Source organism: Ostrinia nubilalis, chromosome 3, assembly GCF_963855985.1.
Source record: "Ostrinia nubilalis chromosome 3, ilOstNubi1.1, whole genome shotgun sequence".
Taxonomy (NCBI): domain Eukaryota; kingdom Metazoa; phylum Arthropoda; class Insecta; order Lepidoptera; family Crambidae; genus Ostrinia; species Ostrinia nubilalis.
In genome coordinates this window covers 10,974,966-11,001,318 of record NC_087090.1, presented here as the reverse complement: position 1 = coordinate 11,001,318, position 26,353 = coordinate 10,974,966, and the positions used below count along the sequence as shown (strand labels likewise).

Sequence of the window (26,353 nt, the reverse complement as noted above, 5' to 3'; positions counted from 1 at the left end):
ATTTTCGAGCTGGACGCTGGACTACACGGCCAAATAAGACTCCATCATGAGAAAATGCGTCTTCTTAAGGGTCACCAAATGATTCTGCATAATATTTCGTATTAGAAGAGAGCAAATGAAACCATATTTTTCTTCGGTTGACGGAAAAGTGACGTTTTATTCTTTTCTTATAAAATACTTTTTTCTGTCCTTGACAAGGGCAATTTAGTTAAGAGTAGATTTTTCTATCCTTAGATATCTTTTGACTGATAAATAAACTTGTCATTTTGACATATTTTCCATACTAAAACTGTCAATGTGCCAATCTTATTCTTCAGTTAAAAGTTATCCGACGATTGAAAAATCAGCCCTTAACCAATTTAGACGACGATTTTTTTTTCTGTTTTAATACAATAGGTACCTATGCTTATGAAAGGTTTTACCAAGCATTTTTATTGCATCAGCATAATAAAAAACGCATCATACATATTTAATAAGGACATTTATTAATCACTTTCATCATCGGATTCCAAATATTCGATGTTAAGAAAAGTTTCGTTGCCACCTTCATAAGTAACGCTGACATCACTCACATCATCTTCACTGTTGCTATTATCGCCTAAGCAAATAACCAATTGTCTTGGTACAGGTCCATAACTATAATGGAAGGCTCATGAAGATTTGGTATTAGTTTTTCTTTAATCCACTTCGTAAAGTTATGCGCATTCATTTCTGAATGGTAGTCTTCCAAATTATTTCTGTCAGTGAATATGAGGAGGCAGTTTGAAACAAACCCCTTTTCGCTTCCAGCATGGACTATGATGTAACGCTTTCCTTTGAAAATGTCTTTTGTTTGATGTTTAGAGATTGCGAACATTTTGTGACCTGGTGGAAAAATAAATAGATTCTTGTTAGTGAAAATTTTATAAAATTATACATCCATACTAATATTATTAAGAAGAAAGATTTCATTGTTGGTTTGTTTGGATGGGGGTTTAAGGGGGTATAAGAGGGAGGGGGAGGGTGTAATTGGCTTTGAAACTACTGGACCGATTTGAAAAAATATTTCATCATTACAATCTAAAAAAAACTGCTTAACATAGGCTATATTAATATTATATAGGTTACCATATATGAAGAATGAATATAGCTCACATCAAACAAAAAACATGCAAAAGATGAAAAAATTTATTTACCTACCTCTTTTTGTACCGTGTAAAAAAAATTTATTTTTTGGCGCAGAGCACAAATATTAAAATTATCCATTTCTTTCTTTGGTTGGCCTTGCCTGTGTTTCCCAGGAATTCTAAATTTTCCATTATTCTGAAAACCTTCATTAACTATGCGCCTAACCGTACTCTCTGATTTTCCTGAAAAAAAAAGTTCAAATTTTAAAGGGATGGAAAGAATAACTACAAAACCTAACTAATATTATTTATTGTTAAATATTTACCAACAAGATATCATTTCACATGCACTCACATTATAATCTAGAGCTAAATCATAATCATAAAAAAATATTGCAACAAATTATTGTTTTTGTAGACAGACAACTTGATGTGAAAGTGATGTCATACAGTTATCAATGGCCAAAGCGAACGGGTAATATAGATATGAAGCAATTAATTCAAATTCAAAACTCGTAGAAAACTTGACTGAATTGATGTATCAAATGAAATGGTCGTACTACAATATATCCTACTTACAATGAAAATTTAACCTAAAAATGTCCTATGTAAACAATGCCTGTTTTGGTCACCAAATCGCAAAATGCAGTAAATTTGTTACTTTAGGTAGATTATAAACAAGCAGTAACACGATTACGTACCCGTCAAAGATGCTGTTCGCCCTTAAACATCATCCAAATCCCACAAAATTTGACCAGCTTGGTACTCCGCGGAACATTGCTGGAAAACTTTAAAAATCACTTTCCGCGTGGCACTCCAATTTACTTTACTCATTGTTTATACTTTTCTTCGTAGCTGAGTAATAATTTACTGGAGATTAGTCAAACAATAAAAACCACAAAATGAAAATCGTTCCACAACTTGTTCTCGATGACAGCTGATGTACATATGTTTGGTGAACTTTGGTGTTGCCAGACACATGAATAATGTTAGTTCCTCAAACATTCATGTCACGACTTTATAGACAGACTGTACAGCAAGAATTTACCAAGTGTTATACCATTTTGGAATCCTTACTAAATGCGCCAAATTATGACGTCACTTGCCATACTCGCGTAGTACAATTTTTTTTCAGTACAGTCAGTTTAAACTAGGCAAAATTTTTATTTTGAAATTTTTTTTGGGAATAATGTATTTTTTTCGTCCAAGCTGGAGCAGCTGGTTTTGTAATTTTGATAACAATTTAGAGAAGCATTATTCAGGGTTACATAACAAAAAAAAAATTTGGAAAAAGTGAAGATTTGTGGCAACACGAGCAAAAGGACCGTCACCTGGCGTAGAATTTTTAGATTTTTTTTAAATGCCTATTATTTTTAAAATATGCCACATAGAATTTTTTTTATATTTTTCTGATAACCAGCACAACTTGCCTCAACACCCAGTTCCGGCTTGACGTTACATTACGGGACACCCTGTATGGTTTCCAACATGGCAAAAATCGGAACCAGCGATCCGGTATTGACGGTGGCGCCCTACTGTCAATGTCATGCATAGGACAGTTCAGTATTTTGGAACTATATTAGTTCCGATTATGCAAAAATAAGACATTTTATGGGTCTATTCCACTTTGATCACCTGGCTTTGATGACCCAGGTGATCAAAGTCCACTTCCAGCGACAATTTAGTGTCCTTTGATCACCCAAGGCATCATATCCGTGGGTGATCAAAGGACACTAAATTGTGTGTGTAAAAGACACTAAAGTGGACTCCAGTTAAATTATTATTTTAGTGTCATTTGACTTTGATCACCTACATACAAATCACACCTCCTCTGAATAGACACGTGAGGGCTATCGTTTTAGCGCTCACCAGTTAGCGCCACTGTAGAGTAAGGTCCTGTCACTTGCTAGTAGCGAAGACAGTGGCATCAACTGGTGAGCGCTAAAGTGGTAGGAGGATTATCGCAATTGCACTCATCAAGATGGCGCCACTGTACAGTAAGGTCCTGTCAATCGCCAGGGGTGCCAACTGTTAAGTATAAAAACGATAGCCCTCGTTGTAAGTACAAACATTTTCTTAATTATAATTCTTTTTACAGCATGAAATATTTTAAAGCGTTACTTACCTAAACAATGTTTGTCCGTACATTAAGTATAAAAGAGGAGGTGTGATTTTTATGTAGGTGTTCAAAGGACACTAAAATAATAATTTAATTGGAGTCCACTTTGATCACCCAGGGCATCATATCCGTGGGTGATCAAAGGACACTAAATTGTCGCTGGAAGTGGACTTTGATCACCTGGGTCATCAAAGCCAGGTGATCAAAGTGGAATAGACCATTATTTGGTCTTAAGGGCGCTACTTTAAATAAGTAGGTACTGGTAGGCCAGTAGAATTAAACACAAAAATGAATCATATCGGAAATAGGTAATTCCTACAAAAGATTTTATTGCTTTAATGGCTTCATTGGTTGCCCATAAAACTCTCTTAGGTTTTCGACTTCGACAGAGTTGTGCTTATGTGGTGGGGGCCCCCGATAGGGGCGTTTTTTCGGATTTCCGGTTACACCGCGTAAAGGACTTACCCTATCGAAAAGTGGTCTTCATGACGGTAAAGATAAAGATCATGGTTTTCACAAGAATTTTATGTAAAACAAAAAGATTCCAGAAAATAGTATGGTTGCAGAAAGATATTGCAGATAATAGTAGGTTAGGTTAGAACACCGAGCGCTATATAGAATCACCTCTATTTTTAATGAATCATTTGGAAGTTTCGACAAAAAGAATGAAATATGAAAATTAATTTAGAACAAATTTTATATTAACTACTCACTAAACAAAATAATAACCACAAGCTAATTTATATTCCATTCTATTTCTATACACCAATCAAATTATTTTGTAAATTGTTTATCGTGAAATATTTTTGCCAAATGAAACATTTGGTAAAACATACTTTGCCAAACAATAATATGCCAAAAACGACATTAGCGAATTAAAAATTTGCAATAAGTTGTTTTGCCAAATGAAAATTTGCGAAACGTTGTTTGCGATGTGATAATTTGGGAAACGTTTTTTGGCCAAACATTAGTAATCCTTGAAGAGCACTTAATCCTACATTAAATAAGACCAAATTCATATGTTTTAGACAAACCGTTCTCGTGCCAATGTTCGGCAAAGTATAAAATATATGTATAATTAATGACCCTCTCCACGTCCAATGTCTCGTTACCCGCAGGCTTCCAAGTCTTGAAAAGGACCGCCTCAACCAGTGTAACCCTATCAAAGCTTACGAGCTGGATGCGCTGGTTCCTTAACTGCGGTTGCTGCACCTTTTCCTTGCACTCTCCTGAACGACTCTGTGTTAAGTAGGTACCTACTGTGGCTGCCCCTCTTCCTTACATCCTCCTGCACGACTGCGTAGCCTAGTCTTATACTTGGTCCAAAAATCAACAACAACAGATTCATATTAAAACGCTGAAGAGTTTGTTTGTTTGTTTGAACGCGCTAATCTCAGAAAGTACTGGTTTGATTTAAATAATTGTTTTTGTGTGGGATAGCTCGTAAATTGAAGAAGGCTCGATGGCTCCTACGTATACTGGCGTAAGTGAAAAAAGTAAATTTTACAGGAGAGCCATTTTAGTGGCCAGAACCATATTTTTGGGTCATATCTTCTGACCTACTAAAACGAATTTAATGAAATTTCACATTTAGCCTTAACATGTAATGCTTTTGCTACTGCTGTTATCAATTTTTATATTTTTCTTATATATTTTGAGATTTTACGCATTGCCCTTTTACGTCGGCATATTTCTATAATTTTATGTATATTGTTCAACGTAAAGAGACTTAAATGACAACGTAAATATAATATTTTAAGCGATTACTCTCTTTATTTATGCATGTAATTATTTTAATTGTTATCATGTGCTATATCAATAATAAATCAGTTAGAAAAAGTCGTTTAATGTACCGTTTTACGTTTTAACGCAAATACGCCCATATACTGTGCTCGAGATTTAGTTAGGTCTTTTAACATAATGTGTCATATTTTTTAAAAATATAAATAACTAAAATCGAATTGCCTAAGGCGGGAATTGAACCCACGATGCCTTAGGCAGTTCGATTTTTTCAAGTTATTTATAATTTTCAAATTAGTTTGAGATGCGACTCTTAACGCTAAAAATTAAATAACTATATAATGTGTCATAATTTATAAATAAAACAATTTGCTAAATATTTTCATGGCTTTATTTAAGATTTGGATTATAAAAAATATATGTTTATGTAAGCAACTACTCGTATAGATTGACGAATCGTATGATTGGGCTTTATACGTGGCGTAGTTTTGCACATACGCCTATTTGCCTAAAATTTTATTTTGTATCTAATGGAAAAAAAATTTTTTTTTCTTACTGATGTTATAGATTAGAGCAAAGTGAAATCATTGCTTAAATAATTGGAAAAAGGCTTAAGCGGCAGTTTCGCCCTTATACGTAGGAGCCATCGCTATAGGATACATACGATCAAGCTACGACTAATAGGGACGAAGAAGTAAATAAAAATGTTGCAAGCACGGGAAATAGTATTCAAACTATTTTCACGCGTACGAAGTTGATTTTGTGGCGTCGAACCTTGGACCAGGCGTACGGCTAGGTAACGCAGTCGTGCAGTAGGGTGCAAGGAAGAGGGGCAGCCATAGTACTTAGATAACACCGAGTCGTTCAGGAGAGTGCAGAGAACAGGTGCAGCAAACCTAGTTAAGGATCGGCTGGGAGGAACTAGGATAGGCAAATCCAACTCGTGAGGCTTGACAGGGATACGCTGGTTAAGGCGGCCCTTTTCAAGGTTTGGGACCCTGCGGGTGATGAGCCATTGGACGTAGAGAGGGTCATTAATTATACGTATATTTTACAATAAGCACGAGAACGATTTGTCCAAAACATATGAATTTGGTCTTATTCAATGCAGGATTGAATGCCCTTCAACCGTCATGAAGATCAGTTTTCGATACAGTAAGTCCTTTACGCGGTATAACGGTAAAACCGCAATAATGGCCCTTTCGGTGGGCCCCACCACCACTTAAGCACAACTCCGCCGAAGTCGTAAACCTATAGGATAGTATTAATGGGCAACAAATGAAGCCATTAAAACTATAAAATCTTTTGTAGGAATTTTTCTGATTTAAAATCTAATTCTACTGGCCTAATTAGTTCCGTCGTTATTTGAACAAAGTGGCCCCTTCCCAGCGCGGGTTTCATAGCGCGGCTAGTCATGTAGTCACAGAGCACGTAATAGTAGAATAGTAGTCGGATTAGGTTGTGGCGTTTTGTGGGCTTAGATTAATAAAGCGTTGTGGGATTCTTACAGGCAGTGCATTTTCGCTTTTTATGGAGCCGCTGGGAAGGGGTATCTTTGTTCAACAACTAACTAATAGACGTAGACTAATAAAACATTTATGTACTTTAGCGACCTGTGGGTCTAGATAGACAAAATGCACAATATAATCGCAAACCAGTCGAAAAATGGTTGAAAGGCCTTTTTTGTACCTATGGAGTTGTGATTATGACGGATTCGAATTTCGATTCGATGAAAAGTGCAACTTGTCTAGAGGGGCTGGTTTTTCTCGTATTTTAAAATAACTTAAAAAAGCATAACCCTCCTTCTGGCGCAGTCGGATAAGAAGTGAAAAAAGCATAGAAAAGGTGATGTTTTTTTATTTAAATCCATTCTTGCTTTTTTATTTATTTATTATTATTTAATTTTTTAAATGGAGGAAAAGACTTTGTGTCTGTTTTCTACTTCCACCGATAGATAAGTAATTTTATCATCTATCGCATGATATAATATCAAATATTTGCTTGTCGCGGTCGCTTGTTTTAGAAGGAAGAATGTAAAAGAATACTAAATTGGTCAAGCCCCAGTTTGAAATATTTTCATCGATAAAATTGTCCATAACATCTGAATTTTCAGTTAGGATTGTAATTAAAATAACGTTGTTAATTTCTTGGTATTCCACTTTGAGCACTCACCCAAATAGCACCTGCACGAATAGCACCTGGCCTATTCCACTTAGAGCACCTATCGATATAAAAATAATGGTATGGAATCTATTCGTGCAGATGCTATTTGGGCGGGTACTCAATGTGGAATACGTCAATTTCTTGTTAGTTATAGGTAGCATTCTCCTTTTTACAGTAACGCGTATATGGGGTAAAATGATTATAATCAACATCCAATTATTGTTTTTTATTGTCAATAAATTTGTTTTAACCTAAATTATACTTAATGAAACATCAAGTCTACCGTTCTACCTAACTGCAGTAAAAATTGTAAAGGCAGCATGTGGTTGCTATCAACATAATAACGTGTTCCAAACATCAAACTCAAATTATAGCGTTGTTAATTGAATGCTTATTGTTTTAAATGATGCACAGAACAAAAAATATATTAATGTTAAGAATATTTACTAATGTTGATGTCGACCTGCCTATCGATCATATTTGTAATTATTGTTAACATTACTGAGTATTATTTACATTTGTTTACAGTCTTTTAATTTAACTTAAAGAGATCACTTCTTAAAATTGAAACCCTCCCCCGTGGGATCTAGGATCCATGGGTAGTTGTTAGGGCACTCCATGCAGGTGAACAAACGTAGTGTCTCTCCTGGCAGCTCCCGGGTAGTCAATGGGCAGGCATTTGGCAAAGAACAGTAAGGTTGACCTTTCACGTCACATTTGTCTTGTTTCCATTCTTGGAAGTCACGTAGCGATGATAATTCAGTTGGATTTTGCATCCATTGAATAACTTGGAGCAGCGATACGAAATAAACATCGTTCTTTTCCAACATTTCTTCAATAAACTTGATGAGTTCATCCCTGAACTCCTTCTTTGACTTGAGCCACGATGCATGGAAATGCAGACCGAGAGGAGCGCGGTTTGTAGAGTAGTGGCGGTTGAAGTTGTGGCGCAGAAGGCGCGCGAACTGATCACCAGTTTGAATGTTGGAGCAAGAGTCAACCACATGACAACCTGGCAGTGATTCGTCGAAGGTAGGGTCATCTCTTCTGTCTAGCTCGTTCATAACCATTTCCCAAACAGGGTGGCTTCGAGACGGACAGTTGTGGGCATTACCGTTGCATTTGTGTGGCATTCTGAAGTACAGGGTGTAAGGCCAGATTGGTACACGACCTAGAGGAGCAGTGATCGATGCATCGTAGACAAAGTACTGGTCAGCCATCATTTCAAATTGTTTATTGCCACCTACTCTGAGATAAGGAGCACGGACACCAATGATCGAGGCATCTGTCAAATTGGCAAACCGTTCGAGAATGAGCCGAGCACCGGCCATTTCTGCTAACCAGTCATCGTAACTACCACTAGTCCAGTAAAGCGGATCGTCTTTGTGTGTAATTGAGAATACAGCAATTTCGTGTCCTTTACGGTGTAATTCTTGAACGGCAGCATAGTTTGTGTATTTGTGTGAAACGAAGAAGGTTCCTCGTACTTGGCATCCATTAGGATTGTGGCGATTTCCATTGAAAATCTGATCGTACAAATCAATATTGTCAACATTAACGGCACCGTTAAATGTGATGGTGATCATTTGAGGCACCTGGTTAGGTTCTATTCCACCAGGGATACGAGTACCATCAGCAGAACAGAAACAGTCAGGAAGTGCACACTGCTTAGGGTCACAGTCAGGGGCTCTGTTGGGATCTAAGTCAACAGCTGTAAAAGAAAAAAACAATATGTTATTTTTGTACTTCTCACAAAAAGAAACACTTATGAAGAAATTGTAAAAATATGAAAAGAATATGCTAATTAAAGTTAGAACGTAACTAACTAGTATTGAATTGATGTATGTATTTACTTACTGCATGCATTTTCATCGGACTCGTCCTTGCAGTCGGGTTTTCCGTTACAGAACAGCTCCTTTTCGATACAGTCCCCGCTTCCACAAGCTAATTTTCCCTCAGGGCAAATGGGCTCATCAGTTTTCAGGATGGGTAAGATTTTTCTTGGTTCTGAAAATAGTTATTTAGATATTAAGCTTCTTGAAAGCCAATGTTGTTGTGATTAGGTCTTTTTAGGTCGCAGGTGTCTAACTCGAAATTTAGCTTTCGGTGCCTCGTCTGTGTGACTTTTTCCGTATTTAATGTAATTGTGTTATGAGATCCATGAGAATCTGGCGAAGAAGACTCGGCAAAGCATGATAGGATGACAAAGTTAACAATTATGGTAAAAATAAAGAGAAAGGAAAGGTACGAAAAAATATAAGTCAGCAAGAAATTAATTAGATTGAATGTGATAAGTAAGAAATAAATAAATTAGGTATAGGTATGTATATTGATTAACAATGAAAAAGGTCCACGAACGGTAGATTGAATTTAAAATCATGGAATATGGAGTTTAATAGAAATCAGACTGCAATAAAACATGGTATTTCATTTGATATATTCACAAACTAAGCTTTAGTAAAATTAAGTGATGGTAAATAGGTACATGCTTATTTGTGAAAATATCAAACGTATAGGTAATAAAGAATTTACAGTCGAACCAAGTTCTGGTATGTTCTAACTTTATAGGATATCTAACTAAGGGGTAACAAAAGAACTAATTTAAATGCTCTATTGATATTTTTTGCTACTTGCATACCATAGAACTTAAAGCGACTGCAATTAGAAAGAAACAGAATCAAACATAAAGAAGCATTGGACAAAACATGGTACCACATTGAAAAGCATTATTGGTTGTGTTCGAAACAAAAAATTAGTGGCAAGTCAAATAAGTAGTTATTAAATAGGTTAGATAAGTGATTTCCAAGGTGTTAGTAGTATGAGTAAAACTTATTGTTGGGTTAGACAGTTTCAAGAATAAATTAAGCTCAAAAGCAGTTTAGGTTAGTTAGTAAGGTAACAGAAGAAGATAGAGGATTGTGTAGTGTATGGAGTGAGTTATTAGACTTGTGTATATTTACAAAAGTTACATTTACAATCCCTGGCTGTGCTTATTTAAATAGTGAACAGGCAAAGTGTTCCGATTAAATCCCTTGTAGCATTTCCTTGCTACACTAATTCGCTAGTTTAAAATACGTTGGGGGAAGATATTTTTTTGCATCAACATTACTTCAAAAAATTACTCTGTTCTTTAATAAGTATACTGATTAGAAATTTCAAAAATAATTTCTTCTTTACAATTAATTTGACTTCAAAGTAGGTTTAAACAAGTTATGCACTAAGTTATAACTTATTTTTGTTTATTATATCATTAATATTTTAGTTTTAGTTTATCGTTGAAGAATGTTAATGCGTAACCAACGGGTCGGTCCAGCACGGGCCGCTCCCCGATCCGGGGCCTCATGCAACGCCTAAACTACAGTGCGACGCGGCCCCTTCACCCAAGCCCGGTTGCTCGCTACACGCGAATAGCTTCTATTTCGGCACTTACTCTCCAGTTTGTCACAGTTGTTCACTTTACCCTTCCAGTCGCAGGTTTGTTTATCGAGATCGAAAGCCAGTCCAGACGGGCAAGTGATCTGTTTAAGACCTGACCTAGTGCACCTGCGTTGACAAGAAATGTAATTAAATTAAATGTTTTATAACAGGAAGTGAACATCCGGAAGGCTAGCTCGTAGCGACTTTGCTATATCTGGTTATTCCAGCGCTGTAATCGAGCCCTTCGCATGCCCACTTCCTGTGGTACACGGAACTTACTTTCTAATTTATCGCAATTCTTAACGTGTGTTTTCCAGTCACAGGTTTGGCGGTCGATATCGAAGGCGAGACCGCCGGGGCACCTCACTGAGGCGAGCCGGGTGACTCCGTCTTCGCCGCCTTTGTCGCACCTGTACACAGCGATTTTTTCAGCAAAAGCACAACTCACTCTCTCTCATCCAACTCGTGTACAGTTATAATAAAGCTGTGGACACATGAGTGGTTTACATAACTACTACTAAAGTTCCATCTTTGCATATTTTTCTCTCTTTGCATTAAAGAAACTAACTATAAACATATTTTACTTGAAATTACAATCAGAAGGAAAAAATATTAAATAAAAAATAAGCATACAAAAGCTAATATATTTTTTTATATTATATTGGAACTTTTCTTAATATTCTGAAACTTTAAATGAACCTACTGACTGGTAGTGATTTCCCAAGAGGGACTAAACACGTACTAGGTATACTTACTTGGACAAAAATAAAATACTAGGTATTCATGACACGCCGGTGACTGGCCCGTTCACGGACACGAGTGTCACCACCGCATACCAAGTGCTAAATTTAAATGAATAAATATCTCTATTCTAGTCTCTGTTTTAAGCAAAAAGGAGTTCACTTAGTCACAATTTCATGTGAGTAAACTATCACAATAACTTTTTCATCATATCCGATACTTTAATCTGCGATTAATGCTAGAAGAACATTTTTATATTGATTGATATACCCCCTCATCATGAAAGTGACACTCGAATTTTTGACTGATATAATATTTATGTAGAATGCAAATGTTATTTCAACTTTTTATAAGGCAGTAGCAAAGGTAATAGAGTCGGATCAAAGTTATCTTTTAATCGAAATTTTAACATCAATAATGAAAAAGTGTGAAGATGACTGTAGTGCAGTTAGTACCTACTCACTGGAAATGATTTGGAAATAATAAATTATGTAAGTTGTTTCTATTTACAAACAGAGCAAACTACTACTGTATTTGCGTTCTCGTTGCGTCAAAACTAGAATAGTGAGTTTCACTTTCAAGGGTCCAACTCGTGCAGAACATGCGATAGCTACGTCTAGGCGTAGCGCCTCGGTAAACTATTCATCTAGTCTTTCTTGTAGAGGTCTCGTTGCGGCGCCATGTAGGGCTTTACAATCAGCCATGGGGTAATCTGTTCCTAGATAGAGGTACTGACCTGACGACATCGCGGCAATCTCCCTCGGTGGTGAGGCGGAAGTATTCGTCGGCGGGCCGACCCTCGCACAGCTGCTCAGGGTTCACATCGTCGCTTCCAGCATCTTCATCTTGTCTCTTAACTCTCAGGTTCTCGCCGTGTACTGTGCAACAAATATCATGAATATAAAATATCATCCTACCTCAAATAGAAAGTACCTACATAATTTTTATATCAAAATGTATTCAGAGTGTAATAAAAGAGAGTTACTTTTTGTGAATGTACGATAGAGATCCTGTCTTAGAAATGCATGTAGTTAAATAAGATTGTTTAAAAACATTGTTTAATTTTTTTTAGTAATTTTATGCCTTATGTAACGAAAGAAAAAAATTAAAATTTCGCTACAAACAAGGCAACGTTAACATATTTATTAGGTAACGCAACTTAGCGTAAGCAACGATTACAACACCGCCGGTGAAGGAATGTAGTACCGTTTCATTGCGACGCCGAATGCCACGCGACTTGAGTATGCTTGCTTGGTTTTAATTATATCCCTTATTAAACCGAGGAAATTCACAAGGTTTACCCAATATACATTAGTATTTCCACATAGTTTTTAAAAAACTTTAGTAACTTACTAATATCATTAAAGTTAATTACCAACAGAGTTCATGCTAATAATGACATTTGTCACTAGTATAAAACCGGCTTAGCATAATAGATATTCAAGTTAGAACTACATTCTATAAGTAACTTGACTTCGGCATTGAAAGTTGAAATGTTGAGAAGAAATCGAGGTCAGCTCAGTCAGTAAACGAGCCACGTAGAACCGGCGTTCGCTTATTGTTGCCTTTAACCCGCGCCTGAGACACTACCTCAAGCCACTCACGGCATTTTAACATTTGAAAATATTTAAGATTATGACCATCGAGTAATATGCTAGCCATCGTATGAAACTATATTAAAGAAAAAAAAATGGGTTAAATAATTTCATATTGTCACTCCTGTATTTTATTTGCCTTAAAAGCAGAAGATCACCAGTTTATAAGTTAAGATAATAAAGACAAACACGATTATTCAAATATTTAATGATTTAGTTTCTTTGTGCCGGTAGTTTAAAAAAAATATGTAACACAAAATTTACACATAATTTGTGTACCTAAATAAAAGTGTCACCATTAAAACAATATTTTAAGTACATACTTGATATGAATAGGTAGCTTTAAATAGAATGAAAAGCTCTCAAAATAAGCTTAATTAAAAAAATAAAGTACCAATTTAAAAATAATTGTAAAAATCTATTGAGTTTTCCAGTTTTAAAGTTAAAATTAAAATAATGAAGGCCGTTATTGTTATGAAACTTTCGTTTGTAAAATAAAAAAAAATATGGTGGGTTACTCACTGTAACAGGCGAACAGCAACACACCAAGACACAAAAACGCGTGTCGAGCCATGGCGCTCGGCGTTGACTGGTCGTTGCGTCGCGCTCCGCCAAGAAAGTGCAAGAGGTCTCCGCTGCCCCTCTTCACCTATTTATATAAGCTGGCAGGGCGCGCCGAGTACCCAGCGCACTGACACCTTCCAGCCGTCCTATACCAACTGCGCCTCCCGTCGATGTAAACCACCTCACCACCAACCAGCTTATATTAAGCTCTGGATGACATTACTAGGACTCAACGAAATTTAACGATTATTACCTTTTTAGTTAATGACTGCTAGAAAAATAACGTCATGTCATTTATTAGCACCCCCTAATGTTATTACGTAATGATAAATGATAAACTTTCTAAAAATATTTTGCATAATCTACACCTATTTGTAGTTTTTTTAACGATCGTTGTTAAGGTTTTTTTTATTTACCCATTTACTAGTATGTGTTACTGAAACGTTACCTACAAAGAAAAACCATTTTCAAGGACATCTAATAAATTACTTCCTAATTTTACATTTAATAAATAAAAAAATACTTTGATAATTTTGTGTTACATTTTCATAACTCGCGCGCGGAAAAATTGTACGGAGATATAAGCAATTCATTTTTATACATGTTAACTGTATGCAAATACAATGTGCAACTACGAGTTATTTTATACATGTATATTGCTCTTTACTAACTTTTTGAAGTAAGTACCTTTAATATAGAAGTAAATGTTTCAGTTTTGAAACCTGACAAGTGGTAAGAACTTCAGTTCAGGTGTCGAATCTTTAATATTTAATTTTGATGACTACATTTGCTGCACATTTTTATTACCAATATGGAGTGATTTAAAAATCAGAGTTTCATGGGCTAACTCATGGTCTAAACTTAATAAATGAATTTCTTTTCATTAAGGTTTCAAGACGCTATATAACATCTAGAGTCATTCGGGGTAACAGCACGCGGTGGGTAAAAGTACGCGGTGGTCCGATCTCCGACAGGGGTGGGGGAGCCGAGGTCTGTGTTTGTAAAATAGAGTGGCGCTACTGTCGCCGTTTAGGAGCCACGCGCCGCGCCGACGCAATCTAAGTACTGGTCGCGACACGTCGCCGAATACTTGTAGCACGCTTATTTCGTTTAATTTTTATGCCACGGAAAAGTGTGCTGTAGTTAAATGGATAGCTCTGTGCCAGTATGTATACTATATTTCTATTGTTCATTTAATGTAGTTTTGATCTAAGTTTATCATATTCGTAAAAAGTATTTAACGTGTGTGTTGTGACTGATTATTTGGTATATTTACCGATTGGGGTAAGAGTACGAGATTAATAGTACGCACGCGTACGTTTACCCCCGTTGCGTACTTATACCCCAAATGAAATAAAAATATCAAAAATTGTTCAATCTTTCAGAATACCTACACCAAAATGCCGAGAAATTACATAAGGAAGGCCCCTCAGCGGACCCTCATCTCATCTCAGATGACCAAATAATGAAGGCCAATTATTTTGATCTCAAAGTGTGACTATTGCCAATATAAATAATTTAAGACAAGATTCACATTATAATAGATACAGGGTGGAATTTTGTAATGCCACCTGGAGGGAAAGTACTCTTAGTAATGTAGAGGAATCGAACCAACTAAAATTTGTTAAAAATTACACCCTGTATTTTTATTGCATCGATCGTTAGGGTTAAGTTTATGGATGAAATCTCTCTAACAAACTTGCTTAAATTAAATGAAAGGAAAACCATGAAATCTTAAATTATTTTAATTATTTACAAAAAATTGTATGGTATGATAGTGAATTTTCGTAAAATTTTCAAAAATCTTTGAATGGAGTTCTCTTTGTTTTCAAAAATTAAGGAAAGTTTTATTTGAGTAAAATTTTCTATCTACAATATTAAGAGTACTTTCCCTCCAGGTGGCATTACAAAATTCCACCCTGTATAATACAAAGAGTTCTTATTTTTTTTAATGTTAAAGTTCTTAAAATGTTATTTACAAGATTAAATAAATATTGATTATTGCCAATCTTAATTGTATTCTCTTAGAAATCTGAATGCGTACGTTTACCCCGCGTGCGTAACTTTACCCTAAGACTTGCGTAATTTTACCCACATATCGGGTCAAGAGTACGCATCGGAAAAGTTTTCAGTTAAGCCTATGTAGGGCTAAAACTAATTAATCTTGATGGAAATTTTTCTTAAATAGTGAAAATTTATTAAATATTCTACAGATTTAATATCATAACATGCCAATTATACAATTCTTTATAGGTCTGGGAGGCCATCAAAAAAAAAGTGCGTGCTCTTGACCCGAATGACTCTACCAACCACATTATTTGGTATTATACCTGGTCTACATGTATGGAATTTAAGTTATATATTGCATAGATATTTCCAAATCACGTTTATTAACATTTAAGGCTATTATGACACCCATATATTTCTAAAATGAGATATGAGAAAAGTATTTGAAAAAGGGCTCAGGGTTAAAGTGATAAATTATGAGTTCAGGAAATAATAGATTTTGCCTAATTGAATTCTGTGCATCATCTCTGCTCAGTAGGTAATACGTTTTATTGTTTTGTAAAACTTGTAGTTCTTAAGTATTACCTATCTTATTTTACTCGTGATTAAAATTAAATATGGGTCATATAAGCTATACCTACATCGTCCCTATAAGATTATAATTATGAAACTATTCATGACATATTCACTTTCAGGAGTTAATCAAAATTTTTGCCTTAACTAGACAGTTTCCGCATTCACGACGTGATATTGAAGGTTAACTTTTCGTCAAACTATTGAATTAAATTGGCAACCTTGTTAATTTTGACTAAAAGTTGTTTTTGAATCTTTATTTATGGATAGATTTTAAGGGAAATAATTTTATTTTATAGGTATGTTTTAATGTTTTATAGCATACTAGAATCTAATTGATCAATCAATTTACTTTCTCCTTGTGCAAGACAAGGTATTTCATTTCTTTTACCATGTCTACATGAAGCAATAGCCCAAACAGACTTCAATTCGTTAATTGCGATTTTCATCAAAAACATGTCTCGCCCGTGTTGTGTCAGAGTCATACGCATTTTCTCTACCCTCATTTTAAACCTTTTCATTACATAACGTGATTGTTAGAAAAATATTATCATATTAAATTAATCAAGATGAAATCCAGTTAAGGTTTAATATTTTAGATTATGATGGCCTTTTTGCCAATTCCATGAAATCGAGAATACTCTTTTACATACTGGTCCAATGGTAAATAGGTTAGCGTGAACCTGTTTTATTTAAATAATTATGTCAATGTGAAATCAAGGTCGATAGAAAGATTCTATTTTCGAGTATCTCAGACTGCTTCTAATGTCCTGTGGCTAATCAAGTAACATTTACAATTATTACATATAACTTTTAACGAAGTTATTAATGTTTGATAATAAAGTGCGGAAAGTACGAGTACCTACTTCTTAATTACAGTATAGTCCAGTCAATAAAGCATTATACATGGAAATCCGTGGAACACAAATTCTGACTTCGGGACTTTATTTAGACTAGTTAGGAGGTGAACATAGCAAAAGTCCCCGCCCTTAGCCCTTGAGCCGGCGGGGTGAGGGGGGTTTAAAGATATCACTTTTCGGTTTTTCGCTTAATCCTCGGAAACTATGCATCCTAGTGACATGACTACTATGAACCAAAAAAAGGTTATTTAATTTGCTACAGGTGAGACGGTCAAGTTTTTCTATATCTTTTATAGTTTTCACGGCATCTGCTCTAGAAGGTCTGTAATATTGTAAATTTTATTTTTGTCTTACATGTTCCCATCAGGAGAAAATCGACTAAACCAACATTAAGCAAACATTTTAGACATGCGGGAGCATGTTAAGCCTAGTTCCAGGGAGGGGACTGCACTGTGTGTATATTTAGACGACCCAATTGGAGCCACTTTTGACTCCTCATCACTCAAAAACTACTGTGCATTAACACTTCAAATTTGGCTCATGTGTTGAGACTTGCAAGATAAACGTCAGCTTTAAATTTCATAAATATACCTCAAACGGTTCTTTAGGTATTGTACGTCTAAATATCTACATATCTGACCTATAGACCAAATTCTAACAACTTCCAGATGACCTTGAAGGTTCAAATTTGGCATCCAGATAGGTAGATGTATAAATACAAAGGAACAAATAAAAAACCAGTAAATTTTAACATTTCACAGGTGATAGATAGATTTTAGAGCTCTAAATGTCGATTTTTGAACGTCAATACCTAAATAACCATTTGAGGTATATTTATGAAATTTGAAGCTGATGTTTACATTGCAAGTTTCAACACATAAGCCAAATTTGAAGTGTTAATGCACAGTAGTTTTTGAGTGATGAGGAGTCAAAAGTGGCTCCAATTGGGTCGTCTAAATATACGCACGGTGCAGTCCCCTCCCTGGAACTAGGTTTAACATGCTCCCGCATGTCTAAAATGTTGGCTTAATGTTGATTTAGTCAATTTTCTCCTGATGGGAACATGTAAGACAAAAATAAAATTTCCAATATTACAGACCTTCTAGAGCAGATGCCGTGAAAACTATAAAAGACATAGAAAAACTTGAATGTCTCACCTGTAGCAAATTGAATAAGCTTTTTTTGGTTCATAGTAGTCATGTCACTAGGACGCATAGTTTCCGAGGATTAAGCGAAAAACCGAAAAGTAGTACCTTTAAACCCCCCTCTCCCCGCCGGCTCAAGGGCTAAGGGCGGGGACTTTTGCTATGTTCACCTCCTAACTAGTCTAAATAAAGTCCCGAAGTCAGAAATTGTGTTCCACGGATTTCTCTCTACACCGTCGTTAAGGCATTCATTGACTGGACTAGTAGGCCGTATCTACATAAATAGGATGTGACATTGATCTACATGAACTTGAAGTTTCCGGAAAATAATGAGGCGTAGAAAAGTAGTAACTTACTCCGACCTTAATAATTATGTTAACTAGGTACTTCATAAATACCTCACTGAAAGGAGTTAAGTATTTTCATGGAATATGATACGATTTTCAACTACCACCAACAACTATTGTGACCTTCCGACAGCCATATTTATATATTTACTGTGTAGCAAAGATTATTTTATGGAGTACTTAATTGCTCTAAAAAATAAATTAGGATTAATCCTCGAACTGAATCAATGTAATATGCTTGATATTTTTCAAATAATGTCTTTTTTTACGAATTCCCGTTTTGTAACTACCTACTATAATATAAAACAAATAAAATCAATATTATGATTTTAAACAAATCAATGTAGTTAGGTAAGTTTAATTAACACAAATCTACATATTTTTTAACTCATATCAAATGTAGGACTGACAGCTGAATTAATAGAAAAAATATTTGTGTTTAATTAAATATTCGCAAAGTGATTTTGAGAAAATGTTAATAGATTCAGAGGTCACGTGCCTGTTATTTGCGCGAGAAGACCAGCTTAGATGGGGTACAAGTCAAGAAAGAGTCAAGGACGTCAAGGTCTGCTTCTTATTAGTTGAAAAGGTTTCAATCATTTACCATTCTAAAAACTACCTGATTTCGAATCTTGAACGTGCTTACGAACATCTTTACCCGTTGAATAAAAATAGCAATCAGGTTTATTCGCGACGTGACAGTGCAACATCGTAGCAATTGATCAAGCCGGTCCCTTCTCATGTTTGCGTTCCTTGATTTAACAGTTAAATATTGTTTCTGTTTATTTTAAATTAAATTAAAATAACATCCTTCCATATTTTAACACCACTTAGACTCAAACATAGGTCCTATTTATTCTGTATCCAAACTAAGAAACTTGTACAATGAGTAAGTAGTAACTATGTACCAGAAAAATTAACGGCGCTTAAGTCCATACACAAAACAAGGTTAATCCTTATAATCTGTAAGTATACAGAAATCACATAGAACAATACAATAAACTACATAGCCTGTACATACATGGGCACAAATTAATGTCTGTGAGCGGGGATTGAACCTGCGACATCTCGTAGTGCGTCACCCAAACTACCATGCGAGGCCGGCTTTAGCATAGTTATAATGAGCAAGAACAATGCTGCAACGTAGTGATAATTGTTTCCGAAGATGAAAGCATCTGGGAGACGAGTCGTATTGTAATGTCCGGGTGGATCAGGTTATGTAAGACCCGCGGGGTCTCGGCGCGGTGCCGGCGAGCGCGGGGCGGGCGGGTGCTGCGGCCCGCGACGTGCACGCGACGACGCCGACCTCTTGACCGCTGACTGAACCGACATCTTTAGCGATGTCTGCAAAACCAGAATTACAGACATATGGCCACTAAGACGATCTTGTTCGTATTGCAATAACTGTTTGATCGACAGGAACCGGTATAGACGATATACACATTATTACCGTTAATCTGGACTTACAATGCCTGTAAAGTTACATAAAAGTTTATAACATCTCACATGAACTCTTGAAAACATTTGGATTCACTTGTCATGTCCATTGATTACTTAGGTTCTTACATTTGCACTTTCACGAGATGCGTTATTTGTTGCGCAAGATACTGAAGATTTAACATTTAAACTATCGATTGCTTACACCTTGCGGTTGTTACGTGCATATTTGACCTGGATATAGAGTTTTTAGTATTCTTAGTATTATGAATTAACATAATGGTTGATTTTTAATAAGAATTCTGTTACGAGTATTTTTCCTAATGTATACCTACCTAAATCTGAAAACTTTTAACATTAACATTCCTAGACACCGTTTGAAAGATATATTATTAAAATACTTAATTTTTAATATGAGACCCACCAATTTTATTAAACTTAGCTCTTAATTGACTTTATGTTTTTTTTTATGTTAAGTTTTAATAAATTTAATAAATTAGTATATTATTAAATAGGTAAATACAATAATGATTGACTTTTTGCAAAGCGGAGCACGGGCGCAACATCATCTTGCTTTGTAGGTAATCATATTAATTTAAGGAAAAGATTGTAATTACAAGCTTTAAACATTTAATAAAACAGCTTACGAGGATCTTTATTACTTCGTGTATTAATAAAAATAACTTTCATGATGTATCAGTGGTACATCGTAGCCTACCGATGTCGTCGCAAGTAGGCGCGCGCGAGTCAAGGATCCTACCAGATATTTCCTTTCACTTGCGACAATGCATATACATACCTATCCGTATAGATAGTAGCTCTACCAATAGTCGGTATCTCTACGTCCAGCATACAAATACGTCATTGTTATGAAGGCTAATTAAATGCACAAAACAACTATGTACCTACATAGGTACTATAATATCGATGATCGCATGAGTCTCGTATTGTATCTAGGAAATCGTGAAGCTAGATTCCCAAGTAGCAATTGGTATTAATGGCAAAATCTTACTTGTCTTAACTCTATCTAAATTTACACTTAAGCTGAAACCAAATTAACTTAGAATAGATATTTTTTTCTTTAAGACTTTATATTCTTCATCGAGCGCTACTTAAGCAAATTAAGAATACCCAAAACCAAGTTAAGTATTCTTTAGATAATTTGGTCTTAAGTTATTCTAAGCTTAAGTAAAAAAAATCTTATTTTATTAAATTAAGATTTTTTGTATGCTCACTTAATACTAAATAGTATAGATAAAGTATTATTTAAGTGTTGCAAAGTAAAAAAAGTATTAGTAGATTAACTTAGGACTTTTTAAAGACCATTGTCTTAGAAATAGTTTTCTGAAGATTAAGTTAATTACTTTTTTACTAGAATTAGTACATTTTGAGAAAAAATACACTTAACGGGACGATTTCGATAAAACAGGATCACGCCTATTAATTCAAGGTAATGCACGAGCACCTGCGTGCGCAGCTTATTGTATTAATTTTTGATACAAAATGCGTGCGGTCTCCCGCAAACTAAATTATGCTATTATAAGTAAACTCAAAATATGATTTACTAAAATAGGTATTGTCTAAAATATTTTCGAAATTGTATGGTAAAGTTAGGTACAACATGATATTATACAATTTAACTAACTAGGACACAGAAGGCTTACCTTTAAAAAATCTTAACATAATAACTACCGAAAAATGTTTCTAATAATTGTAATCCACACTTATTTACGCTGCTCAATCTTCTCATTATTTAATAAATTAGAAACACTGTGTATTTAATAAATTACTAACAATTTGTGATTTTGTTAAATTTAATCAATTTAACAAAATCACAAATTGTTAAAAGTTCCATAAAAACAATTAAATAAAAACTTTTCACAATCAATACGGCAAAAATCATAATATCCGATATTCAATAAATTTAATTGCTTATCGCTGAGTGTTGCAATTACAGAGTTCAAAGAATACTTTACGAAATATGCGGGTGGTGCAATTTACCCGCCCTATATGTTATAACAAAACTAAAAACGTAAAAACCAATTAAAATCCTATTAGAACCATTTTCGACTTCCACACGGACAATCCGAGGGAGAAATCATGTAATTAATAAATTAGTTAGTAAATGAATTGTTCTTTAATGTATAGCAGCACCAATAATTTAGCAAGACTAAGACAGAATGAAAACTATCTAGTTTTAATTAAATAAAACTAAAGAGCTACTTGATACCATATGCACTTAAGTAATACTTCATCAAGTGAATTTTAAGTGTAAGTTAAATCTAATGTTTCTAAGCTAATACTATGTAAAGTATAACTTGTCTCAACTCTTTCTTAACTTAACTTACAAATTCAAAATCTTCTATACTCTTGCTACATTAAGACAAATTAGAATTACCGCCATTATGAGCTATGTGTAACAAAAAATAAATTAGAAATTAACCTATAATATTATAACAAGAGGACATTTAAATTGAAGTACGTCTTTGTTACACTTTTTCTAGTTGCATAAATGTCTAAGAACGTTTGCATAAAATAAAATATTATTTTATAACCTCAAAGTTTTGTTTATACAATACAATTTCGTAATATTTTATTTATCTTATTAGGTTTTTTTCAAGGCCCTCCTGTTTTATAACATTATCCATTGATTTTACACGAGAAACCACAATGCGTTTTATATTTCCTATGCAAAAATGACATTCACGGTCTATTCTAGACATAATATAAATTAGTTATTAAAATAATTTTTAATCGCCATTTTCATTAACCTTTATCTAAAGTTGATTTAGTGTTAAAGATCACAATGTTTACTAAATTAAAGTTCCTCTTTAATAAAAAGTGTCTTACATAGTTCTTCATGAAGTTAAATAAACCTTAGCTGTAAAAATAATTATTACTCTTAAATAAGTATTCAAGATATCTTCAACTCTATTTCCTTGTCTACAGTCATACTACAAGTTATATTATAGTACTTGTTTAGAAATTCTTAAAACTACACTCTTAATTAGGGTTTAAGTCTGCCTTAAGCGTTGTCTTAACTCTGTCTCAGTGATTTCCAAAGGATTGTGCCCTTTTTTGCTTACCATTGTCTTGGGGCATAACTTTAAGATTTCTTGAGTGCGACTATTGTCTTGGCCAAGACAACGGCCGGAATTAGGCTACTAGTCTTCAAGATATCTTCAATGCCTTATGAAGATAATCTGTTGCTACTTGGGTTTAGAATTAAGATAAGGTCAAATGAAAAAGCTTTGTAACCGCAAAATACCTATCGGCAAAGTTTGTAGACGTTGTTAAGACGTTGTACATTTGAATCGCAAGAGTAATCTGACAAGTTAATATTTGTTGTTTTCAGTATAAGAGCAAAGAGGGCCCTTCAGTTAATGTTAATTATTCGCTGTGGAACCAGTAACAACCAATGCGTAAACAATGACGTGTACATTTCGCAGAAATGGTTACATGTATACAGAACAGCAAATCGTTTACAATGGCATGTATCCTTGACTAAACGAGTTGTAACTTAAATCATACAGGAAAAACGCTTATATACTCTTTGGGGCAAAAAAAAAGTATTTTGTGAGCTCTCAGAACACTAATCGCGTTTGGGTCATGGTTTTAAACCCAAGACATTATATATTCTGGCTAAGCCTTGACATATTCAGCGCATACCATTTATTGAAAACAGACGAAGATACGGAATTACAGACGCGATAACAACTAAGATGGTGTTAACCGAGACTGCCGCAAATACAATTGAATAGTGCGACATAATACTTTCACTGCTTTCACTGTCGTAGACTGCATCGTTATTCTTTGCCACCTTAATATCAACAGAACGAACCTCAAACTCTCTATTTATTTAGATGCTGCTAACAATACATTTTGCTTTTCATTGTCCTTATTCTTTGCTATCATATAAGCGCGTTGCGACACGAAAAGGAAAGTTTGTTGTGGTGCTGGCGATAATATGCAGATATTGGGTGATGATGTGCAACAGCCGCCCACCAGCGCGTCGCATACGCAGGGATAATGGCGTGTTGGCTGCGCTCGCGCCCGCGCGCCCGCTAACCCGCGACCCGCCCATGAGCCATTGTTCGACGAGACAGCCGACGACTCATCAAAAGCCCGACGCTGCTGAATTTCTGAATGTTTTTATGCGTCAACGCATCTATTGCTTCCTTGACCTTATTACATATTATCAATAAACTCGTCTGTGTAACTCTGACTTTAGGTTGCATGCTGTAGACCTTTAACTCGTTTCAACAGGGTTGGCACGACTATATGGCATCATTTATAAAATAAAGGTAGATAATTAATTAGGATACATTTGGTATAGTGCAATAGTGGTTCGCGTGCCGGACTACTAAGACATAGTTCGCGGGTTCGATTCCCGTGCGGGAATCATGTATTGTGTACATGAACATGTCTGTTTGTATTGGTTTATATTTAGTAAGTATATCCGTTGTCTGGTACCCTTAGTACAAAGCTCTACTTAGTTTTGGTCTAGACGGCGCAGTCAGTACTTAGTTTCTGTATTACATCATAATATTTCAGTTATATTCGTACAATATTAAAGGCATAATCTTTCATGCGATTTTTTTTTATTTATGCTCTCTCGGCGAATTATTCATTACTTTTGTTATTAAGTAGGTAATAGCTACTGTTTAATCATAGATGTAGGTAGGTATCATTGAAATCTCTCATACACTGTCGTACGTATCTAAACGAACTCCATACATCATAATAAGTACACACTTAGCTCTGAGTGCTCAAATTAAACACCAAATGTACGAGTATATACAATATGTAACGGAAACACCGTCCGATCCATTAAGGTGTTAATAGGTATCGAGTTAAGATTCCATTTGTGTAATAATTTTCATAAAATATTATAAAAAAAATACCCCATGAAAAATAAATACAAAATTTACAAAAATAAAATAGCTTACATGGCAATCCGAACTGCAGTGTAGAGGGTACGCGGGAGGGGTAGAGATGCGCCGGCACGCGTAGCGACGTCATAAGGTCATGACCCCCAGCGTCTTAAAAAAAGCCGCGCGCCGACAGAGTGTTAACGCTTTTTGAAAATTTCCCCGTTGTAGGGTAAATCATTGCTAAACTTATTGACTTTAAAAATCGATAAAAAAATTGTTTTTATTAATTACGTAATTTTGATACTTGTTTTGGTAATGTTGTTAAAGCTACTTTATGACCCTTTCGGATCGGACGGTGTTTTTGTTACATATTGTATAGACATTACTGTCGTTTGAACATAAATCATTTGGTCAATACCCCTGGATCCTCCTTCAAGAATTTTATTTGTCCATTTTAAACGACGACACATACCTTCGTCTTGGAAGATATAAGCGCGACATGTTGGCATAAGCTTTTAGTATATGTAATGAAGCTTTTGAAAGGCTAATGACTTCGTACAAGCAAACAACTTACAAAAAAGCTTGATGATAGATTTTGTTGTCGTTATATTTTCATTTCAAAACAAGGACTGCCTTGTTTTTTTTTTAACTTATTTATAGGAACACTGGTTCCAATAAATTATACTTTAAGAGTGATTTTTTTATGACTTTTAAAATGTTGTATCGTAAAAATTATTTGACCATTGCATGCTTTAAAATAACAATAGATAAGTCTATTACGAGTACAAAAAATCAATAAATTGGTAAATAATTTGATTGGTGCTTAAATCGTTTTGTTTTTTAGTCATATCATATGAGTATACTTATCTAGCGGAAATAAATTCCACTTAGTTCTTAGCTGCGAAAGTTATATTTCCTGTGACACAACAACACACAACGATGGCCACAGTATGTAATCATTTCAAATATTGTGTTTAGTAGTTCAAGGGCGGGTAGTTCAGTACCTTATTTATTAGACTGTAATGTGCATTTCTAATAAGTAGTAACTTTTGATGCAATCTTCTCCAAGCATCTCATACTACTATCATATCAGACTCGATTCTGAAATATTTTTTTAGCAAAATGTTTGTTGATCTTCTCTACTTTTAGTTTTGTGTTATAAAATATATCAACGAATATTATAGATGTGGTCTACTTATTTATTGAGCGGCTTAAAAGCTTGTTATTATTTAATAACTTGATGATAGATTTTTAGTCTTGTAATGTAACCGTATAAAGATCTTAATTAACTACGTCTTGTGTTAACTCTGACTTATATTTACGTATATTGGAGTCTGAACGTGACCAGAATTGGTAGCTCAAGATTTGACGCTTGCAAGTTGTAGGTATAAAATTCATCAGGTAAATGAATTTACAAGTCATGCGGATTTAGCGTCTCCATGCTGTATCTAAATTGTTATATGAGTGACTAAAGACTTTTTTCTGTCTGTGCACTAAGAGTGATATTTGATTGCCAAATGATTGAAAAACATATCAGTGAAGTATAGTCTCTCAGGCTCGTATGTTCCTACTGGTCATAACTATAAGGTAACACAATTGATGCAATAGGTAATTACTGGGTAATCGGGACAAGGATAAGGTTCAACTACACAATATAAACAACGG

At 34.9% G+C, this 26,353-nt stretch overlaps 1 protein-coding gene and 2 long non-coding RNA genes across 4 annotated transcripts; 1 reads left to right on the top strand and 2 right to left on the bottom strand.

The window, feature by feature from the left end:
- Positions 1–462: 462 nt before the first annotated feature.
- On the bottom strand, positions 463–2,144 carry LOC135088323 (uncharacterized). Its single transcript, XR_010261012.1, has 3 exons — positions 1,808–2,144; positions 1,180–1,349; positions 463–864 (listed from the first exon to the last, which is right to left on the bottom strand). It is a non-coding gene; the product is annotated as an uncharacterized LOC135088323 (long non-coding RNA).
- Positions 2,145–7,339: 5,195 nt separating this feature from the next.
- LOC135087913 (chitin deacetylase 1) lies at positions 7,340–13,606 on the bottom strand. Of its 2 annotated transcripts, none has more exons than XM_063982767.1 (5): positions 13,404–13,606; positions 12,023–12,164; positions 10,825–10,955; positions 8,986–9,135; positions 7,340–8,839 (listed from the first exon to the last, which is right to left on the bottom strand). In XM_063982767.1, the coding sequence occupies exons 1-5, from the start codon at positions 13,453–13,455 to the stop codon at positions 7,680–7,682; spliced, it is 1,635 nt and encodes a 544-aa protein (XP_063838837.1). In that variant the 5' UTR covers positions 13,456–13,606; the 3' UTR covers positions 7,340–7,679. The 2 variants fall into 2 exon arrangements, with proteins under 2 accessions (XP_063838837.1, XP_063838838.1); XM_063982768.1 differs by lacking the exon at positions 10,825–10,955 and adding an exon at positions 10,559–10,671.
- Positions 13,607–14,363: 757 nt separating this feature from the next.
- On the top strand, positions 14,364–15,459 carry LOC135088322 (uncharacterized). The gene is made up of 2 exons (XR_010261011.1): positions 14,364–14,610; positions 14,831–15,459. It is a non-coding gene; the product is annotated as an uncharacterized LOC135088322 (long non-coding RNA).
- The last annotated feature ends 10,894 nt before the right edge of the window (positions 15,460–26,353 follow it).

Coding starts and splice junctions, on each gene's coding strand:
- LOC135087913 (XM_063982767.1), bottom strand. CDS start 13,455: ATGGCTCGACACGCGTTTTTGTGTCTTGGTGTGTTGCTGTTCGCCTGT. Junction 12,165..13,403: donor GTTGCTGTTCGCCTGTTACA/GTGAGTAACCCA, acceptor TTTGTTGCACAG/TACACGGCGAGAACCTGAGA. Junction 8,840..8,985: donor GTCCGATGAAAATGCATGCA/GTAAGTAAATAC, acceptor TTTCTTTTACAG/CTGTTGACTTAGATCCCAAC.